This window comes from Solanum lycopersicum, chromosome 11 (assembly GCF_036512215.1).
Source record: "Solanum lycopersicum chromosome 11, SLM_r2.1".
In the NCBI taxonomy this organism is placed as follows: domain Eukaryota; kingdom Viridiplantae; phylum Streptophyta; class Magnoliopsida; order Solanales; family Solanaceae; genus Solanum; species Solanum lycopersicum.
This window is the reverse complement of record NC_090810.1, coordinates 11,357,554-11,380,374: the sequence shown is the minus strand read 5'-3', so window position 1 is coordinate 11,380,374 and position 22,821 is coordinate 11,357,554. Positions and strand designations below refer to the sequence as shown.

At 31.3% G+C, this 22,821-nt stretch overlaps 1 protein-coding gene across 1 annotated transcript; it reads left to right on the top strand.

Annotated features, from left to right (window-relative positions):
* The first annotated feature begins 19,345 nt into the window (after positions 1-19,345).
* On the top strand, positions 19,346-22,036 carry LOC101250181 (serine/threonine-protein kinase-like protein CCR4). Its single transcript, XM_004250362.5, has one exon. It carries the CDS (start codon positions 19,608-19,610, stop codon positions 21,942-21,944), a length of 2,337 nt encoding a protein of 778 aa, XP_004250410.2. The 5' UTR covers positions 19,346-19,607; the 3' UTR covers positions 21,945-22,036.
* The last annotated feature ends 785 nt before the right edge of the window (positions 22,037-22,821 follow it).

Genomic DNA, 22,821 nt, shown 5'->3' with positions numbered 1-22,821 from the left:
CAGCATTTATCCAGTCTCTAAATAACACTGATATCTCCAGGCTGTCTTCTGCTAACGAATATCTGTGGTCTCCAATTTGAAATCTTGCCGCGCTGAAAGCTGCCTCCGAAGCTACTGATGGTCCTTGAATTGCAAGCACATCCTTCACCATCCTACTAAGTTTTGGATATTGAGCTCCACGATTTCTCCACCAGTTCAATAGTTCCGGTATACCATTATCGTTTGTAATATCATCTGTACCCTGTTCAAGATATTTAACAAATTCACATTTATTAGAAGAGTCAAGACCAAGTTTATGTTTCACTCGTCCATGAGCACCTACTTGATTTGTAGACGTTTGAGGATTTTCAACATTATCTAAGAATGAATATTTATCATACATTTCTTTTGCAAAGTATTTTATACTATTTTGACATGTTACCAAATCAGGTTCTTCTTCAGGTTGAATATCTAAATTCTGATAAATGCATTCAACTAAAGCTTTTGTACCATATTCTTTATATTCGGGGTTGAAAAGAAGTGCAGTTAAATAAATTTGAGGAATAGGAAAAAAATATTTTTTAAATTTTGTAATCATAACTTCAATAGCAGAGGTGAATAAAGTATTTGTTTTATATTCAGAAAAAATAGATGAAATCTCACATATGTGTATTAAAATTTCAGAAATAGTAGGATAATATATTCCAGAAAAAATTTTAGTAGCATCATAAAATGATTTCAAAAATATTCTAAGTTCATTTACTTCATCCCAATCACTATCATTAATTTTAAATTCAGGATAAGCATTATGATTATTAAATAGCGTAGTAATAGGTTGCCTATATGCATAAGCAACTTCAAGCATATCATAAAAGGAATTCCATCTAGTTTTTACATGCTTCGGAACTTTTCTAAACGGAAGTTTAAATGCATTACAAAGTTCTTTAAATTGATTAATTCTACTACTACTATTCATATGAAAAATGTAAAAACAAGCATTATCAATTTTATCACAATTATTTTCAAATAATTTCACACCGTCACTAACAACCAAATTTAATATATGCGCGGCACATCTAACATGAAAAGCATATTTACTAATAGGACAAAGTCTAGGTTCTAGCAAATTAATAGCATTTAAATTAGCAGAGGCATTATCTAAAGTAATACTAACGACTTTATCACAAAGACCAAAAAAATCTAAAATTTCCAACACAGTAGTAGCAATATAAATTCCGGTTTTTTTCTTTTGACAAATTTTATAACCAATAATTCTTTTTTGTAAATTCCAATTATAATCGATCCAATGCGCAGTAACAGTTAAATAATCAAAACCATTAGGACTACGACCCATATCAGTAGTAATAGCAACTTTACAATCCATTAGTTCAAAATAGGCACGTAAATATTGACAATGTTTTTCTTGAAATTCGAAAATATCTCTTTTTACCATGCTTCTTGATAAACCTTGAAAACTAGGATTATATGTTTCACGAATATAAGCAATAAAACCCGGATGTTCTCCAAAACTAAAAGGTAAACCACAAACAACAACCATTTTAGCAAAGTTTTCACGATCACGATCCTTGTTATAGGTTCGATGTGTAAGAGGACCACTTGGGTTCGAAGTATTTAACTCACTTTGAACCATATTTGATCCTCTAACCGATTCTTCAACATTACAATTTCCACCAACTTCAAGAGAAGACATATATGCAAACCACTCTTTACTATGCTTGTTAATCAAATGTTTTTTTAATCCCCCCGTTGAACCTCCCGTCCCACCAGATGTATATTTAAAATGTTGTTTACAAAGATTACATATACTAAAAGTTTTTTCTTCATTCAAACAACAAAATTTCCACACATGTGATTTTAAAGAACGTTGTACCTTGGTCTTACCTCTAGTTGGAATAATAAGGGGACGAGTAGTTCCAACCGGAGGTGGAGCTTCAATACCTATACTATTGACTGTATTGAGGTCGGCGGCGGGGCTAGTCGGTGTATCATCTAAATCTACTTCTTCATCTAAATTTAATTGTTCATCCGTTTCCACTTCTTCATTTTCTTGATTAATACCACAATATCTTTCATAGAGTTCATGGGGAGTCGGACTATCTGAATTAATATTTATAGGACCGGAACGGGAAAAACTAGTTTCATTCACATGCGTAAATTCATCTGTATTTATTCTAACAAGAGGAATTTTAGATTTAGACGAACTAGCACCTTTGTTAGTTTTTTTAACTAATTTTTTTACTGATTCTACTAGACCTTTTTTACTTCCACTTTTTTTAGAAGACTCCATGATATAAAATTATAAATTATAAAATACGAAACTTAACAAGAACAACTTACAAGTTAAATAATAAATACAAAAAATAAATATAAGATTAGAGAGTGGAACGAAGTTACCAAACGTTTGTATAAGAACAAACAATTATAATGAAAATTAAAATATTGATGTCGAAACTTGAAATTTGAAGAAGATTCCTCCTCCGAAATACACCAAATGACCAAATGATATAAGTTATACTTATAAATATGAATGTAATTTGGAAATATATATTCTCTCAAATACTCAGATTATATTTGTAAGTTGTAAACTTGTAAATAAAAAGTTTTTACACACAACTCTAATTTATACAACAAAAAAACTAGCCGTTTTAATTTTTCCGTTTAAAATTTAAAGCCGTTCTTGGGAAAAGGGTAGGGGGCGGGGGGGGGGGGGCCTGCACTGCAGCTGCAGTGCTGCTTTATGCAGACTGCAGTCTGCAGGCGCGGGCAGGGCGGGCAGGCGCGAGATTTTTGAAAAAAATTTAAATTTTAAAATATAATTTATAAAAAATATAAATATAAATTATATAAAATATAAAAAAATTAATATATATTAAATAAATCGGACCGGAACCGGAACGGACCGGACCGGAACCGGAATGAACCGGGATGAACCGGTACCGATACACCGGTACGAAACTACGGTTCCGTCCCGTTCCGTGTACCGGTTTAGAATATCCCGGCCCGTCCCGTAGGCAACCGAAACGGGACGAACCGGAACGAACCGGAACGGTACCGGTACGTCCCGTTCCATTGCCCAGTCTTAAGTGGTGATATAGCGTCTCGCCCACGCTGCCAGAACTGTCCTATACTTTACCGTCACATAGGACATCCCCAACTTAGTCATCCACTGCTAAACTTACGTAATCATTTAAAAAGTATGACCCGTAAATATCCATGATGGCTACATGGTTTACATGGAGTCATTAGTTAATACGATTCTCATCCCCACATGGATGCTCAATACTATTCTCAAAATATGTTTTAGCTCATGCTTTTAAAATAACCTTTTTCCTATGGGTTGAGATATTTTTCTCAACCCTTTTTAGCTTTAAAAAGCCCTCTTTAAACAATGTTCCCCTTTTTCTTGTTCAAATCTCTTTTGGGAAAAATCATAGTTTCTTTTTAACTTAAATGTAGAAACATTTATAGACTCTCTAGGGAATACTTGGTGCCCTTATATATTTTGAAAAATGAACTCAACTCTTTACTTTTTTTTAATTCAAAACTCGAGTCTTGAAACGAAGTTAAAACGTCTAGACAAGACTCTTGGAAACTTCAAGAAATTTTATTTTAACTTACTTCATAGCTTTAGACTTAACTTCTTAACTCCCTTGACTTTGATCTTAACTTTCTTGAGTGGATTATTAATTCAAGGTTTTAATTTGAGTTCTTTGATGATTTCTAGATATTTACAAATCATTTGAAGTAATTGAAATAATTGGAAGATGTTAATGTACCTATGAAGGACTTAAAAGGACTAAACTACGAAGACCGGAAGAAAAACGCCGGTTTGGCGTACTAGTGGCGTGCCGCGTCAGTCTCAGTTGACTGAGGCCTGATTCTAGTGCACTAGTGGCGCACCACACCAGGACTTGGTTGACTGAGGCCACTTTCTGGCGCGCTGCGCTTGCCCCTACCCAGGTACGTCTGACGAGTTTTTTAAGTACATTTTTCATCGATCTCCAAACTCTCCCAAACCTTCCTAGTTATTTCACCAAACGATTGGGACTATCAATAACTATTGAATTCAACCCAAAATAACTCGAAGAAACAAGAATCTAACCAACTATGGCAACCAACAATCAAATCAACAAAAAATCAAAACTTTCCTCTAAGAACTTAACTCCTAACATGAAATCAATCCATAAATTCGCCGAATTGTAAAAAATTGGTGTTTGGGTGAACTATTCCAACAAGAAAGATCTCACATACTTAGAGGGATCACCCCTGATAAAACTCACTCAATGATCTTGGCGAAACCTTGGTCGTTTCTCTTTTCTCCTTCTTCTCTTCTCTTCTCTCCTAAGCCCTAAGGGTAATCAATCTTCTAAAACTGGCTTTAGGCTTAATTTTACCCTTAATAAACCCTTAAAACAAATTAGGAAATACTAGGGTGAAAAGACTAGTTTACCTTTACTAAAATCCATATTGGACTTTCCTTAGTCCAACAATCCAACTTCCGAAAGGCATATCTCCCTCATACGACATCAAAAATGAGAAAACTCAGTGCCATTGGAAAGATCTTACCAAGTCCTTTCCATCCATATAAAGAATTGCTCCTAACTCCTTCTGAGATAGAAGTTATGACCTTTGAAAATGGTCAAAACTTACTTTCTAAAAATAGAAAATTTCCAGATCTTTCCTATTCTTTCCAAAAATAACTATCCTTAGTTTTTTTTTGTTTAATCCTAGCTAAGGATAACGAGATGTTACAATATCTTCCCCTTAGAAACATTCCTCCTCGAATGAGAACTCTTTCACTAAGCTAAGGATAATGACATCACTTCAGCACTCAACCAATAAAAACGAGTAATAGCATGCTTAGACATAGTCATTATAAAACGCTAAAAGAGAATTTAATACCTTGATCTGCATTCTCCTCAGATTCAAAGAGATGTGGATATCTCTTCTTCATATCCTCTTTAGCTTTTCAAGTCACTTTTTCAATGAATAAGTTCCTCCAAAGGACCTTGAGTGATGCAACTTCCTTTGTTCTAAACTTGCGAACTTGACGATCCAAAATTTGAACCGGAACTTCTTCGTAGGATAAGTTATCCTTAATCCCAACATCCTCAGTTAGTACAAACACTGAAGGATCGCCCAAGCACTTCTTCAACATAGAAATATGGGATACTGGATGAACCACCGCTAATTATTGGGGTAGCTCTGACTCATAAGCAACATTTCCCACTCTCTTAGAGATTCTGTAAGGAACAATATACCGGGGACTAGGTTTCCCTTTCTTATCAAACCTCATAACATATTTAATGGGTGAAACTTTCAAAAACATCCAATCATCCACCTCTAACTCTAATTACCTTCTCCTAACATCTGTGTAGGACCTTTGGCGACTATGTGTCGTCTTCAATCTTTCGTGAATCACTTTCACCTTCTCCATAACTTGGTGGATGGGGAGGTCGACGATAGGGGTGAAAAAAAATGAAATTTTGAAGTTGAAAATATTTTTAAAAATAAACTTAAATATTTTTTGAATGGGTGTGGGGGTAAAACAAATAAAAAATTGAAATTATAAATATTTTTTAAAAACAAATTTTAATATTTTTTTTTGTGGGGGAGGGTGGTAGAGGTCTGGGGGTAGGGGTGAGGGTGGGGTAAAAAATTGAAGTTCAAAATATTTTTTTAAAAATAAGCTTTATTTTTTATTTTTTTATTTTTTTGGAGGGGGGTGGGTGGTTGGGGGGTTGGAATAGATTTTGAAAAATATTTTCTTAAATTTTAAAGAAAAATCATTTTCTTAAATTTGAGGAAAACGAATTGATTTAAAAATGATTTTCCAGAACATTTAAACCAACCAAATATAAAAATATTAGAAAATATTTTTCAATTTTATTTTCATTATACCAAATACACCTTAAAAAGAAACTATGACAACTAAATATGACCACTAAAGTATTCGGTAAATCACCTCAATAACATCCGGGGGGGGGGGGGGTAAATAGGGTGTTATTGGAGTCACTCCTAGGGAAACCTGGGTTACACCGGACCCAGGTTCATGACCGAAAATAGGGTGTTACCGCACAGCGCGGGAGAAACTCAGAGAAAATAGAAAAGGAATCTTTTTTGTATTTCTTAGGAGACACTCTAGGGATTCATCCTACGATGAGTTATCCGACTCCAATAAAAAAATAAATAAAAAAAGTATTTGGTAAATCCAATTATGATACGACGGTGGAAGCTAATTTCTGCCACGAATAGTTGATAAATTTAAAACTCATTTTGAATTGTTACAAAACTTATTTCAGTATAAGGATTAAGTCTACTGAAACTAATAATTAAAATAGAGAAACTCATCGGTCGATTGATTACATTCAGCATCTTCTTTAATTATTATTAATGTTTTTAGTAGCTTTTTTCTTGGACAGCAAATCGCAACGTAATTGTCTACGTCATACGAAACACCGACAAATTTGAAAATGGAACTTATAAAAGAAAATGTTTGTTAGGAAAAGTAGAAAATAAGTACAAGAAATATAATCAAATAATGAAAAGCATAAAGGAACTCCAATTGTGCATGTTACAAATAAACTAGATACAAACGCTGGTGCTGGTATATTTTAATTTTTATCTCAATTTATGTCATAGAAATTAGAGAGTTAAATTAAAATTTTATATGATTTTAAAATATGAAATATTTTAAATTGTTAATTAATTTATAATTTTTTAATATAAATTTTACATAATATATGATACTTTCTGTATCTCAATTTATATAATATTGATAAATTTCTTAGAGTTGAACAAATTTTCTACATGTGCTAAAATTTTTAAGTTATGGTTCATGTTACATTTTGGTAATACTCTCTCCGTCTTAATTTATTTTCTTTTTCCTAATTCATATGTCACTATTGATTTGAAGAGTCAATTAAATCTTTTATATGTTTTGAATATGGAGAGGCGTCTGATTTTTTTTATATAATTTTGTTAGTTGTTAATTATTGTGAGTCATATTATTATTTTTATATATTTTTAAATAATATATATTACTTTTATTATCTAAATATATGCAGTACAGGTAAAATTTTTGAGAGTCAATAATTTTTTTCAATATTTCAAATTGTTATTTTTGAAAGACGTATACTCCCTTTGTTCAACAACAATAGTTGTCCATTATAATATTTTAGGAAATCTAATGATACTTGTCTACTTTATGAAATCAATTGATTATTTTATACTTAGTTTCTAATTTACCCTTATTATTAATCATAGTCATTCCTCCATATATTTTTCAAGACATTGTATTTATTATATTCAAAAGATAATATATTAAAATTACCCTTCTATTTATAAATTCTTAAAAGGTATGCAAAATCAATAATGGACAAGTATTGTTGGACAAAGAGAGTGCTTCTTACTTTGTTTCCAAATAATAATTGTTACGCTAAATTAAATATGTTTGCTTTAAGGTTTACTGGTTCAAAGGAAAAGGAACTCTTTTTAATGTACCAAACAAAAAGGCATAAGGCACAACGTTCTAAAGCAAATTAATTATTTTACTAATATATATATATATATGTGTGTGTGTTGATTTATTGTTTCAGTTTGATAAAATATAGAGTTAATAAAATTTTAATATAATTTTTACATATTAAATTATTTATTATTGTAATTTGCGCTGCTTTTTCATAATTTTTAAATAATTTTTTTTGTTTCAGTTTATGTGACAGTAATATTTGAATTATTCATTATTGTAATTTATAGTGCTTTTTCATAATTTTAAAATAATTTATTTTAGTTTTTTTATTTTAATTTATGTGACAGTAATAGAATTTCGAGAGTCGAGTAAAATTTGTTTTTGTTTTTAAATATTAGAAGTTATTAATATTGTGATTAATAGTACCTTTTCACGTCATTATTTTAAAGAACAAATGTTAGTCTTTGGAAATAACTTCCCATTTTTTAAAAAGCAAAAGGAATATCAAGGAAGTCTTATTTGAAGACGAAATTAATTGACAATTTTTTACGATAAATATTTCGAGTATAATTTATGTTAGAATATATTTTTATCATAACATGAAGTATAATATACATTTCACAATTTATGTATTTTATTTTTTAAAAAAATCTTTTTAGTTTTAATTTATGTGACATAAATAAAATTCGGAGAGTTTATTAATTTTTATTTTGAGATATATAAAGTTATTAATTATTATAATATTTCTACGTAATTTTTTTATATGTCTTCTAAACATGTAAGTTGTTGATTATTATGATTTATAGCGCTTCTTATGTCATTTTCAATAGTATATTACCTGTTTTATTTAATTTATGTAGCGTTGATGAAATTTGGAGGGTCAATCAAATTTTTTATATAATTTTTAAATATTTAAGTTGTTAATTGTTGTGATTCTTGTTACTCCTATTTAATATTATATTGTTAATTATTATGATTTATATTGTTTTATGACATTTCAAATAATATATATTATTTTCTTTATTCTAATATATGTAGTACTAATAAAAGTTTTACAATGCATTATATTTTTTAGGCCTTTTAAATATATTTTTAGTTGCTAATTATTATTATAAGTAATAATTTTTCATGTAATAATGCATAGTGCAATAGAAATTTAATTTGCCTTTTCAAGTAATCTTTCTTAGAATATACGTGACTGACAATTAAAAAAAATTAAAGACAGAGGCAGGCAAAAGCTACATAAGATGTGATGAGCAATTTTGCCATTACACTCAAAAGTATGCCATTAATAGACAATATTAGTTTCTGTAGACCAATGATATGATTCCATGTTTTTGAAATTACAAAATTATCCTCTAAAGTTGTTAGGCAGGCATGTTGGCCTCCAGCCTGGTTAAGCTGGCTCAATCCCCTTTTAGGCCTAAGTCATCTTTAGTCACTCAAAGTTGTCCGCATAATTTATTTAGACACCTCAATTAATTCTTGTGCCAATTGAACACTTGATTTGTTCCAAAAAGTCATTCCTATTAGACACAAAATACTGACATGGCAAAAAACGTGTAATTCACTTTTCTTGAGCGCGTTAATTTATTAAAAATAATATTATTTTTTTCTTAATATTTACCCCTAAGTTAATTTTTAAAAAAATAATTAACAAAAAAGAAGAAGAAAAGTTGTCTTCTTCTTTCTTATTTCTATCAATCCCACCCCACCCCACCCCAACCCCATACCCATGCACCAGTGGTTATCTTCTTCCCCCACCATTCTAATGATTCAAAATTCTTAGCATCAGTGGTTATCTTCTTCCCCCACCATTCTAATGGTTTCAAAATTCTTAGCATTTTGTTTCACTTATAAATTTTTCGGAGAGATTTTTTTCCCCATCTTTCTCTACCTAAAAAACGAGATAAAGTAAAAAGTTATAATTAATAAAAAAACTGATGAAAAAAAAATTATCGGGTTAAAGATGGAACTGTACAGGGAGGGGAGGGTCGCCATTAATGGAGTTAGAGGGAAATGTATGTTTTGAATTCCAGTTGAAGGCAGGGAAGTGGGTGTTTAAGTTTTACTCTTTTTTTTCATTTTTTTTACTTTAAAATAATTTTTTATTTTTTTTCTTTATAATATATTGTTTAAATAATTTTTTGGATTAAAAAATAACACATGTCATTATTTAATTGGTCAAATTGACATGTCAGCGCGAGTGTATTTCACACATCTTCTATTTTTTGTTTATTCTCAAAAAAATGTTCAAATGGTTCAAATTCAGAATGGTTGAAGTGTTCAATAGGTAGTACGTCTAGTTGAGGTGTCTAAATGAATAATCGGGACAAGTTTGAGTGGCCGCATATGACTTTGGCCTTCCCTTTTATTATATAAGAGATTAAGAATATATATCAAACAAAAAATATATATTTAAATATGTTTGCTTTAAGGTTTACTCGTTCAAAGGAAAAAGAACTCTTTTTAATGTACAAAACAAAAGGCACAAGGCACAACATTCTAAAGCAAATCAATTACTTTGCTATAATATCTTTTTTTCTACTTCATTCAAGTAGGAAAAGGCGGGCAATTCATAATTATCATACCAAAATCAAATAAAAATCACAATGGGCAATGAAATATGATCTTTGAAGGGCTAAATATATCTCTATAGTAGAAAAAAATAAAACATCAATAATATTAATCAATTAGAAAAAAGAAGTCAGCTCAAATGACTACACTACCTTCAACAGGCAAGCAGGCATGTTGACTTGTTACCTGCTTAGGCTAGTGAAACTCGACATTTGATACTGATGGAATTCAATTTTCTTCTCCACCATCTTCTCAGCCACTGATAACATGTTCTAATTTCACCAAAGAGAAGATGAAGATGTCTAATGATGTCTTTGTTGAGAAAAGCAAATAGGCCTAAAGTGATATTTGATTGCTGAAGATGACTCGGCCTGAAATTAAACAAATAATGTATAGGTTAAGATTTATTTAACTTTCCACCTTTGTATAAATATAGGATCCTTTACGTAGAAAATACACGAGAAAATTTTCTATATGAGCTTTAATTTTTACAGGGTATCAGAGCGGTTAGAATTTTTCATCATTCTAACTCAAATCAGTGGAAGACAATTAAACCCTAGTTGCTACTACTGCTAGAGCATACCTTCAATTGATTCAAATCATCCTCTTTATATTCATGCTTCTTATAATCCTTGACTGACCTTGTTCAATAATCTATTTGATGGTAAAGGCTATCGTGGGTGGGGGAAGATCAATAATCATAGCACTATGGACAAAGAATAAAACAGGTTTGATCAACAGTACTCTTGTCATTCCAACAACAGGTTCTTCGGATCTGCAACCCTGGCATAAAGCCAACAACATGGTGACTTCCTGGCTCTTGAATTCTCTGTCAAAAAAATTGTTGATAGTGTCACCTATTCAAGAACGTCTCATGAACTGTGGACTAACTTGAAGCACAGGTTTGGCCAAACCAATGGAGCAAAGTTGTTTCAAATGCATAAGGAATTGAGTAGGACATCATAAGGAATAGACTATATTGTTGCATACCTTACCAAACTTAAGAAGTTGTTGGATGGGCTTTATTCCATCAACTCGAATGTTAAGTGTATTTGTGTGTGCTCTTGTGAAGGAAAACAAGAACTCCAAAAATCTTTGAAAGATGAGAGATTTATATAGTTTCTCATGAGTTTAAATGACACACATGCATAGGCTGGGGGGGGGGATTTGATGGTAAACCCCATACCAAGTATCAACCTTTTGCAAGATGATAATGACAGAGAGAGACTTATCTCAGTACTCATCTTTCATTTGATTCTTCTTCTTCTTCTTTCATGGTGGGTAATACCAATCAATACAAATATGAAAAGCAAACAAAAAAGTCATTTGCACCTTCACAAAAATCTAGGATGTCACAATAAAGAGACATCACTTCCCAGGAGGCACAAAGATTCCAGAAACAACAAAATCAATTTTAAAAATTCAAAGGAAAAAAGTTTAAGTATGATCCTAATGTTACCGACACATATTGTAGAAAAACAAGCCACGGAGAGGATAATTGTTTTAGAAAAATAGTTTTCCAAAAAAACTTTGTGTTCACAAATGATAAAGGAGTGCAGGGATTGATAGAGGAAATAGAGCATTTACTGAAGAAAATGAAAGACGAAACAATGATCAAACATATGTCACAAATATCGCTCACAATTATAACAAAGAGTAGTACAATCAACTACTTCAAATGTTTAGACAAATGAAATAGAGGAGGCATCACAGACTCTGAGAGCAACGGTAATGTTGTGGATGTTACAATTTCAAACTATTTTGGATTTATTTTTTTGTTATTCATTCTAGCACGTGGATCATCGATTCAGGTGTATCTGAATACATGTGTTATAATCCCCAATGTTTTACCTCCATGTCCCCTCTTAAATTTCCCTTGACCATTAATCTTTCTAATTATTAAACCATTCCAGTCACTTATACAGAAAATGTGCTAATATTCTTTGATATCATTTTACAAAACGTTTAGTATATTCCCAATAGAAGTTCAATCTCATGTCTGTTCATAAATTTGTGTTCAATTTTCTTACACATTATTTCTTACATCATATGTATGTTGCAGGACCTTCAATAAGTAGGGGTCAAGTTTTTGTGGAGCCAACGAGGGTCTCTACTTGCTAACCCAGTGCTCAGAAGTCTAGTTTTTTTAGCAATAATGTTTTAGTTTCACCACATACTATATTTAGTGGATCTAGTCCTTTATCTTTACCTATATTAGTTCCTATTTAATTAGTTTCAGTTTCTCACTCTGTAGGTACAAGTGCAACTTCAATTGTAAAATTGTGGCACATTAGATTGGGCATTTGTCTTACTCATCAATGAAAAATATCAGTTTTCTTTCTTTTTCAAGTAATTACGACTGTGTTTGTGATGTGTGTCCTAAAGCTAGGCAATCCAGACTATCCTTTTCCATTAGTCAAATTTCTAGCAAATTCGTTTTTTATCTTATCCATGCTGATACTTGGGGACCTTATAAAGTAGCCACTGAAAATCATTATAGGTATTTCTCTTAACTATTTCTGATGATTTTAGTAGAGCTACTTGGACTTACTTGTTGGCTACACAGAGTAATGCATTCACAATCTTGCAAAGTTATTTACAAATGGTGGAAAGATAGTTTAATGCGAAGGTTAAAATAATTAGATCGGATAATGCCTTAGAACTAGGAAAGAGTGAAGGGGGTTCTCAATTCTTTAGTTCTCATGGAATTGTGCATCATACCTCTTGTGTGGCCACTCCACAACAAAATGGGATAGTGGAGAGAAAACACTGACACTTACAAGATATTGCAAGGGTTTTAATATTTCAATCTCAGGTTCTTATCATTTATTGGTAAGAGTCCATCGTTGCAATTGCTTATTTAACAGGTTACCTTTTAAGGGGATCAAAGGAAAAACACCTTATGACGTAATATTCGGGAAGTCACCTTCTTATCAGACTTTGAAGTGTTTTGGATGTTTATTCTATGCTAACATTTTAGCTCATGGCAGTGATAAGTTTCAATCTAGAGCTATGAACTGTGTTTTCCCAGTGATAAAAAAGGGTACAAGTTATTGTATCTTGAAAATAAAAGAATATTTGTATCTAGAGATGTTCATTTCTTTGAGCATATTTTTTCCTTTGTGGATAAATTTAATGACATTCCTTCATCTATATTTTTAGACTATCACAATTTATCTACTGATCACCCTGATTCTCAAATTGATCCTATTCATCATACCATTTCATTTACTAGTTCATTTTCTACACCAGATTATCCATTCACTTCACCATCACATGATTCAACTTATACTCAAATTTCCTCCCTTGGTTTAGCCCACTCTCATATCTGATCTTCCCATTAATAATCCTAAAAGATCTTATAGACAGAACAAAGGAACTTTACCTTCATATCTTCAAGATTTTTATCCAACACCATTTTTAGTGATGTGACAAACTTTTGTTTTGACACTCCTTCTAAACCTAGTGTTGTGTAATTTCATGCTTTTTCTCCTTTTAATAAATCTATCATACAATCAGTTTCTACTATCACTAAGTCCACTAGTTATAAAGAAACTTTTACTCATCCAGGTTGAAGAAAGGCTATGGATGATGAAATGGAGGTTTTACAAGCAAATCATACATGTGACTTAGTTATTTTACCTCCGGGTAGATAAGCTTTACCTTAAAAGTGGATTACAAGGTGAAGCAATATGCTGATGAGACACTTAACAGACTGAAAGCAAGTTTAGTGATCAGGGATGGTATAATGAAAAAGGGTATACATTTCAATGAGACTTTTTCCACAGTGATCAAAATGACCACTATCAAATGTTTGCTAGCCATTGCAGCCAAGAAGAATTGCGAGATTTCTCAATTTGATGTAAACAATGCCTTCTCACTGAGAGATTTGCGAGAAGAAGTTAACATGAAGTTGTCAAGTGTTGATACTCCTAAAGCTATTCTAGTTTGAAGTTACAGAAATTTTTATATGGTCTCAAGTAAGCCTCTAGGCAATGGTATGCCTGACTTGCAGGGCCCTCAGTTTCAAAGGTTTTATTGCCTCTCAAAATGATTATTCTCTTTTGTTTAAGAAAGTAGGTTATACTACGCTATTGTGGTTGTTTATGTTGATGATATACTGATAACTGGAGATATTTACACAATGATAGAGTACCTAAAGATCTTTCTTAATTCAGAATTTATGATCAAGAGTTTTGGTCCTTGTATTACTTTCTTGGTATGAAAATCTTAAGGGACAATCATGGGATATACCAGTGATTTTTTGTGCGAATTAGATGTCTCTTATCTTTTTCCAGTTTTCTCTCCATTTGTCACAGAATCATTAGCGTATATGAAATACCCAACCTTAATTCTCGAGGCTCATTTCCCTATCTTTCGTTCCTTCCAAAGAGCAACTCGCTGACATATTCACGAAGCCTCTTCATGGCCTGCAACATCATGGTTTTCTATGCATGTTGGGTCTCACTCCAGTCCCCTCCACCTTGAGAAGGCATGTTGGAATTCAACCTTCTTCTCCACTATCTTCTCAACCATTGATAGGATATTCTAGTTTCACCAAAGAGAAGATGAAGATATTTGATGATGTCTTGTTCGAGAAAAGCAAATAGGACAAGAGTGATATTGGGTTGCAGAAGAAGACCAGGCTGGGCTCGACTTGGAATTAGACAATTAATGTATAAGTTAAGATTTATTTAATTTTCCATATTTGTATAAATTCAGGACTCTTTACGCTATAAACACACACGAGAAAATTATCTATACCACCTTCAATTTTTACAGGTACAAAAATTAAAAACACAAAAATTAATAATGCATGGATTAATAATGCATATATTAATTTTTAACAAGTTTTTGGGTCAATCTTTTTCACTTAGTTTTGTGTTTGGACTAAAACTCTAGCTACAAATAGCTTTTATCCAATTATACTCTTGAATTACCATGAGATTTCTAATTTATGCAATTAGTTAAGGTAGATAAGTGTCAGACAATATTTTTTTTTGTGACATTCTAACTAGCTAAAAGAAGAACAATTTTATGGTCGTATTTGCTATTTTCTTACTTAAATTATTTGAGGATAAATAGTTGTCATCTTCATAAATTGATTACTCACAAAACATCATTTTTCAATTTAAACAAGATAGACTACCTCTTTTAAAACCGAAAAGACAGTAAATGAAAATCAAATCAATCATATACGTTTACACATAAGAATTTCTAGTTGTAGTTTCAATATGTATCCAATTTATAAATTGTTCAAAATACAATTAATTAGAAAAAAACATATGTATCAACAAATAGCGCATTTCAATTAAGATCATAAAGGTCATGTAATGATATATTTGCCTTTTTAATTAGTAGATGTTAAACAAGTCACATTTCAAATATTGTATTGATCTGTGTTGAATTTATTTAGCAAAAAATAACTCTTTAAATAATAAAATTTGTAAGCTAATTTATTTAAATAAATTACTAGTATAAAATATAAAACATAAAATCAAGAAATATATATATATATATATATATATATATATATATATATATATATATATATATATATATATATATATATATATATATATATATATATATATAATGATTAAAAAGAAACTTACAGTGCAGTTCTTTAAAAAGAAAAATATAAGCAACTTTTTTCTCTCTTTAAAATATTTGCAGCGCAACTTTCTTCTTCTTCTTTTTTTTCTTTTAAAAAAACTTCAAAGCAACCTTCTGCACCTTCTCTTCATCTTTTTTAGTCATATTGGTCTTTTCTTCTTCATCTTTTTATATTATACTTTTTCTTGATTGTAGCATTTTAATTTAGAGAGCATGACTTCAAATGAGTTTTTTTTAGTTCAAGACAATTTTGGTAATATTGATTTTCCACTACATATATAAATTGCATTGTCTTTTTAGAAATAAGTCTTCTAACAACGAAATGAGTTTTTTTAAGTCCTCTTTCAATTGTTCTATGACTTGCTTAATTTAATTCACAGTAGTCTTTTTATCAATTTTTCATGTACTATGAATTTGTGTCTATCGAGAAACATATGCCCTCTACACACTATATACTTTTAAACCAAAATAATCAAAAAAAATTGAACCAAACCGAACCAAACCAACAATAACCAAACCAATGGTTATTTTTTTGATTTGGTTTTAGAAATTTAAAAATCGATTACTTTTTGTTTGGTTTTGATTTTAATCAATGACTGATTCAAACCGAACTATGAACACCCCTAATTATGAGGGTAGGAAAAAAATTAGTTCTCACGATAATATGACCATCAGGATTTACACTAAACATATTTTGTATCTACTAGACTATATAGGCAGGTTGTGGATAAAAAAATTCCATTTTATGAGAATTTCTAATGATCAGTAACGTAAGTTATGATTGTCATAGATTTATTTTTGCTAATTTTTTTTGGTAAATTTCTAAATCACTAGTATTTTTTATTAAATACTACATTAGGTCAGAACCAGACTTTCGTTCTAGTTATAGACCTGATTTATAAAATTATTGACTAAGAAATACTTATGTGAGACATTCTTTTGTGAGTAAAGCTCATGTTTACCCCCACCCACCCACCCCCACCCAATATTTTGATTTGACAAACAATACCATCCGGGGGTTCATTCATTATGAACTAAAAAGTGGTTGGCTGATTAGCTTGAAATTTTGAATGTGATAATGAATCATCTTAATCTTAAATTAATGACTAACAATGAGTTGATCTAGTACAAATATTTTTAAAATGTCAAAAATGACCTTCAATTGATATGAAATATAACATATACTAATTCTCTAAGTGGTCACCCGAGTTAAGAGAATTGTCTTGAAATATCATTTATATTTCATTTAAGACCAAAATATCACTCAACTATCACTATTTTCCTCCAAATATACTTGACATTTCAAAATCATCACTATCTCCTAATTGGCATGACATGTCATTAAATTTCTTTTTTAATAATAAACTAATTTAATTCATTGAACCCATTTAACTAAAATAATGATTAATTGATTATATTATTTTTTAATTTTTTAGTTTATTAAGAATAAAATTTCATACTTATAATCTTTAACATAATTAAACTTTTTATTTTTTTATGTTATGAAGAATACATTTTAAAAATGTACTATAAATACTTATAAGAACTTATATTTAAAAAAATATTGATATACAAATCACTCATGAACGCTAATTTTACATCAATTAATTATAAGTTGTATGATAAATCAATAATATTAAAGGTCGATTAATTATTAAAAAATAATTATTTGGATGCTTTGAAATTCATATATACTTACAATATCATTTTTAAAAAGAAAATAGTAACTGAATTTTACAATAATATTATTTAGATAATTTTATAATTCCTAATTAAATTACTTGAAAATTTTAAGCAATTTGTTCTGTAAAATCATTTAGATAAAATTATCCACTTACTATTTTCTTTTTAAAAACAATATTGTAAGTATATATGGATTTCAAAGCATCCAAACAATTATTTTTTTTAAAATATTTAATCGACTTTTAATATTATTGATTCATTATATAATTTATGATTAATTAAAGTAAATTAGCATTCATGAGTTATTTGTAAATCAATATTTTTTTGAATGTATGTGTTTATAAGTATTCAAAATTTATAAGATTATAGTACGTTTTAAAAATGTATTCTGCATAACATAAAAAAATAAAAGTTTAATTATGATAAAAGATTTTAAATATGAAAATTTATTCCTAATAAATTAATAAAAATTAAAAATAATATGATCATTATTATAATTAAATGAGTTTAATGAATTAAATTAGTCGATTTATTAAAAAAAGATTTTAATGACATGTCATGCCAACTAGGAGAGAGTGATGTTTTTGAAGTGTCAAGTATATTTGAAGGAAAATGGTTATAGTTATTTGATATTTTTGTCATAAATGATATTTCAAGGCAATTTTCTCAACTTGTGTGACCATTTTGAAAATTGACTCTCTAAATTATTATCTTTTTAAAAAGCAACCAATGCATAAAAATTAACTACGTACCTCTTATTTTTTTTTTCCACGAGAGGCCTTGCACACAACTTCACTAAACATTATTATAGAGGATTCCCTTTGTACATTGACATATTTGGAATACATTACATTTTTTTATTATTATTATAACCTTGATAGTTTGAAAATGATTGATTTTGTATACATACATGATACATTGACATACAGAACAAATGTTACTTATTTAGATATATAATTCAAAAAATAAAGAAGAATTATATCCACCTTGCTCCGTCACCTCCTCTAATGAAAAACCAATGCCATCATCAAAAAAAATTTAAACTTTCTGAAAAGTAGAGTGGAAAATAATATAGTATATTATTTTTCATGTATGAAGAAATATATAAGAGCAAAATTTGAGTACTAAATAAGAGTAATTAATATAGTGAGGATAAAGTTACAATTGATGGTGCAGTCAGAAGTCAGAACCAAATAGACCGAAAATATCGTTACGGAAGCTGTCAACTTAGCTAACCATTTTATATATACGTAGAATAGTAAGCTATATTGACCAAATTCGTCTATCATTTCTATTTTTAACCTTCAACCAGAGGTCATCACCCCACCCCCCCACCCCCACATCCTCTCCCTTTTAAGAAAAAAATAATAATTTGAATCTTCAAAGGTACTAAAATCAATAATCGTTTAATAATAAAGAAAATAATTTTTTAAAAGAAAGTAAAGAAAATAAGTTGATAAATGGTATTCCAAATTTATTGTCTTTTTCCTATTCACTTAATTCTCCCAAACCCCAATCCTTTGCCAACCTTGAACTCCCACTATCTATTTCATCCTGTCTCCATACAGTTTTAGTAGATAATATATAAATGGTCTTCAAGTAATATTTACTTGCTTATTCATCCAACGCTAAAAAATAAGTAAGAAATGTATTTGTTTCTAACTTAACATTTTCAAGGAAATATTTACTTCATACCAAATACATCAAATTATGGAGAGAAAAGTATTTAAAACACTCTTTAATTCCGTGCGAATTATTAATTTGAACTTTGAATTATTAACAACCTTAAAAAATATCTTTTTTTACTTGACTAACTGAATTTAAATACATCTATTTTGCAACTTGAGTGAAATACACCTTTAAATTTTTGTTAAGTTTAGAGATATTTTGGATACTACTTCTGCAAGCTTTTTATTACACTTGTTATATCATATGTGATAGTGTATTTAAATTTAATAAATATGCTATTAGGTCGAACATGAAATTAATAATTTATACATGATGTTCAGAGGTGTTGAGTGAAGATTTTCAAGAAGGCATATGGGCCCTTTGCCCATTAATTTTCCAAATTTCGTATGAAGGGACTTGGTCTTTGGTCCTCAGTCCTCACTATATGCCATTTCTAAATCCGCGTTTTCCTTTACTTTGATTCTTCTTCCAAATCATCTCTTCTTAAACCTTGTACTTCGAACATCTCATTGACAAAAATCCCCTTTTTTTCTAAAAACACCATGAAAGCATCTTTCATCTCACCATTTCTATGGCCATTCTTGCTCAAAAAACTCACTTTTTCTTTTCTTTAATTTTCATTTTTTCCCTTTCTTTCCAACCCATTTCTTCACTTTCCACTATTGCCATTTCCAAAACTTCTAATCAAACATTAGTTTGTGCATTGATTTCTTCTTCCTTATATCCCCAACAATCATCTCTCAATTGTACTAGTTTCCCTCAGGGTATTCAAATCCCTTTAAACCCTTCTGTTTCCTTCACTGGAATTGTGGGTGGAAATGGTTTCCTTTGTGGGTTAACCTCTTCTTCTAATTCAATCATGGTGTGTTGGAGGTTTTCAGATAATGGGACTGATTTGAATTATAAAAGGGTTTATATTGGTCCATTGCTTACAAATCTTGATTCTGGAAATTCCCATGTTTGTGGAATTGTTAATGGAACTAATAGGCTTCAATGTTGGCAGTGGCGTGAATTTAGTTCATCAAATAACAGTTTGATAACTTCAAATCTTGCTGTTGGAGAAGATTTCGTTTGTGGGTTGTTGCCATTGAGACAAATTCAATGTCTAGGAAGCTATAGAAATGTTACTGATGCTGTTCCTGTAGGTAATTACAGTGAAATTGCAGCTGGTTCTCAATATGCTTGTGCCATCTCCATGAATGGTAGTTTGGATTGTTGGGGAAATATGGTAGGAGAAAAGCCTGTTGACCAATTCAAATCTCTTGCTTTAGGTGATGATAGGGGTTGTGGTTTGAAGGTTGATGGGAAAGTTGTTTGTTGGGGTGAAAATGGTTTTAGTCTACCTTCAAATTTGAGTGATATATCTTTTGAAACATTAGAAGCAAAACAAGATATTTTTTGTGGCATTGAGACCTCAAATTATTCATTGTTCTGTTGGGGAAATGAGATTTTCAATTCAAATCCAGTAGTCTATGATGGTGTACAAGTTGTTCCAGGACCATGTACCACTTCATGTCCTTGTGCACCTTTAGGTAACTATGCTAGGTTTTGTGGTCAAGAACTAATGATATGTGAACATTGTGTTTGGCCAGGATTTGGTCAGAATCCCCCAATTGTTAACGGGTCAGGTCCTTCGCCATCGCCATTATCCCCACAGCCAACGCCAGCGCCATCTCAGTGGAGCACGAGAAATGTGGTGTTTCTAGTGGTAGGTTGTGTTGGGTCCTTAATGATGTTGAGTGTTCTTGTTATACTGTTTCTCAAGTATTGCAAGAGTAGAGGATGCAGAGTACACGACTCTGGCCGTCTTGATGAGGCTGGGACACCTCCACAGCAAGGCAGCCAGACATCTCAAGTTCAAGATCAATTAGGTCCTCAGCCATCAATCTTGGAGAAAAGACCAAGTAAATTCCTTAGTATGGGAAATGGGGGTCACTTGGAAGAATTTTCCTTGCAATTGTTACTTCAAGTGACAAATAACTTCTCTGAAGAGCACAAAATCGGGACAGGAAGTTTTGGTTCTGTTTATCATGCTACACTAGATGATGGTCGAGAAGTAGCCATAAAAAGGGCAGAAGCTTCAGCCTCATCTTCCTATGCTGGTGGTTCAAAGTATAGACAAGAGGACAAAGACAGTGCATTCCTCAATGAGCTAGAGTTTCTGTCTCGACTCAATCACAAGAACCTCGTTACCCTATATGGCTATTGTGAAGACAACAACGAACGTGTCTTGGTTTTCGAGTACATGAACAATGGCACTCTCCATGACCATCTTCACAAGCTTGAGACCTCATCACTAATATCATGGACTGCTAGGATCAAGGTAGCTTTGGACGCAGCCCGTGGGATCGAGTACCTCCATGAGTACGCAGTCCCAGCTGTCATCCACCGAGACATCAAGTCATCCAACATATTACTCGACACCAATGGGAACGCCAAGGTGTCTGACTTTGGACTGTCCCTAATGGGACCACAAGAGGACGAATCACACCTTTCTTTGCGTGCAGCAGGGACGGTGGGTTACATGGACCCTGAGTACTACAGATTGCAACAACTGACAACAAAGAGTGATGTGTATAGTTTTGGAGTAATGATGCTAGAGTTGTTGTCAGGTTACAAGGCGATTCACAAGAACGAGAATGGTGTACCGAGGAATGTGGTTGATTTTGTGGTGCCATATATAGTACAAGATGAGATTCATAGAGTGTTGGATGGTAGAGTACCACCACCAACACCATTTGAGATAGAGGCAGTGTCCTATGTAGGTTATCTTGCAGCTGATTGTACTACATTAGAAGGTAGAGATAGACCAACAATGACTGAAATTGTAAATAACCTCGAAAGGGCGTTGCAAGCATGTTTGACAACTCCAAATTTCTCTCGATCCAACACCGATTCATCGACATAATCATATCATTATTTGGCTTTGGTCTGTGTATATTGTAATTACAACATTTTTCTTATTTGTATTTAAATCATTTTCTCATACTTTACACACCATTTCACTCCTTTGGTTTCGATTCATGGCACTTTTTAGCTTGCTAATTAGCGCTAAATTGGATAATTAGATTCATTTTTATAGAAAAAATGGTCATTCTGACTGTAAAATTTGTAAAAGAAATATGGTTTATAGGCTAGTTTAATTTGACTTGAGAATGATTGTTGATTATATCTATCCAATGATCATGCATTACGAGGGTCCTCCATCTATAAAGTCCCCTATATAGAGGGGGTCTACCGGCTATCTGGTTACGAAGCAGCCTGGGTTATCCTGAGGCAGCACCAGTCTAAACCATCCACCCAAATTTTCTTAAGCTTCTCATCGATTCTCATTTATCCACATGTCATGAACTGACCCATCCTTTTTCTACACATGTTTTTCACCCATACAATTGATTCATTAAAATATTGATCTTGAACAATTACATCAAATGTAATGTTAACTATAGTTTTCCTCAACAAAAATAGTAAAACAATATACTACGTTTTGTTGTAAGTCAAAATTTACATTACTTTGAATCTAGGGAAGTAAAAAAAAAACAAACATTTTATGGAATAAATACCTACCACCAAGCGAACGTAAGAAATGTGGATGACAGAATTGGTTAATTCAAATTTTTCTATACACTTTTATTACAATATCAAAGTCGGTATTGGCAATTAATACCTAGAGTCAAAGAGGCAAACATTGAAAAACAAATAAACTATAGAGTTTACCAACTAGTTTGGCCCCTTTTTTGGTTTTATAGAGTGATTAGGTTACATAATAGAGAAAATGTGCATAG

Excerpts from the sequence above, each read along its gene's own strand:
- LOC101250181 (XM_004250362.5), top strand. The coding sequence starts at position 19,608 with ATGGCCATTCTTGCTCAAAAAACTCACTTTTTCTTTTCTTTAATTTTC.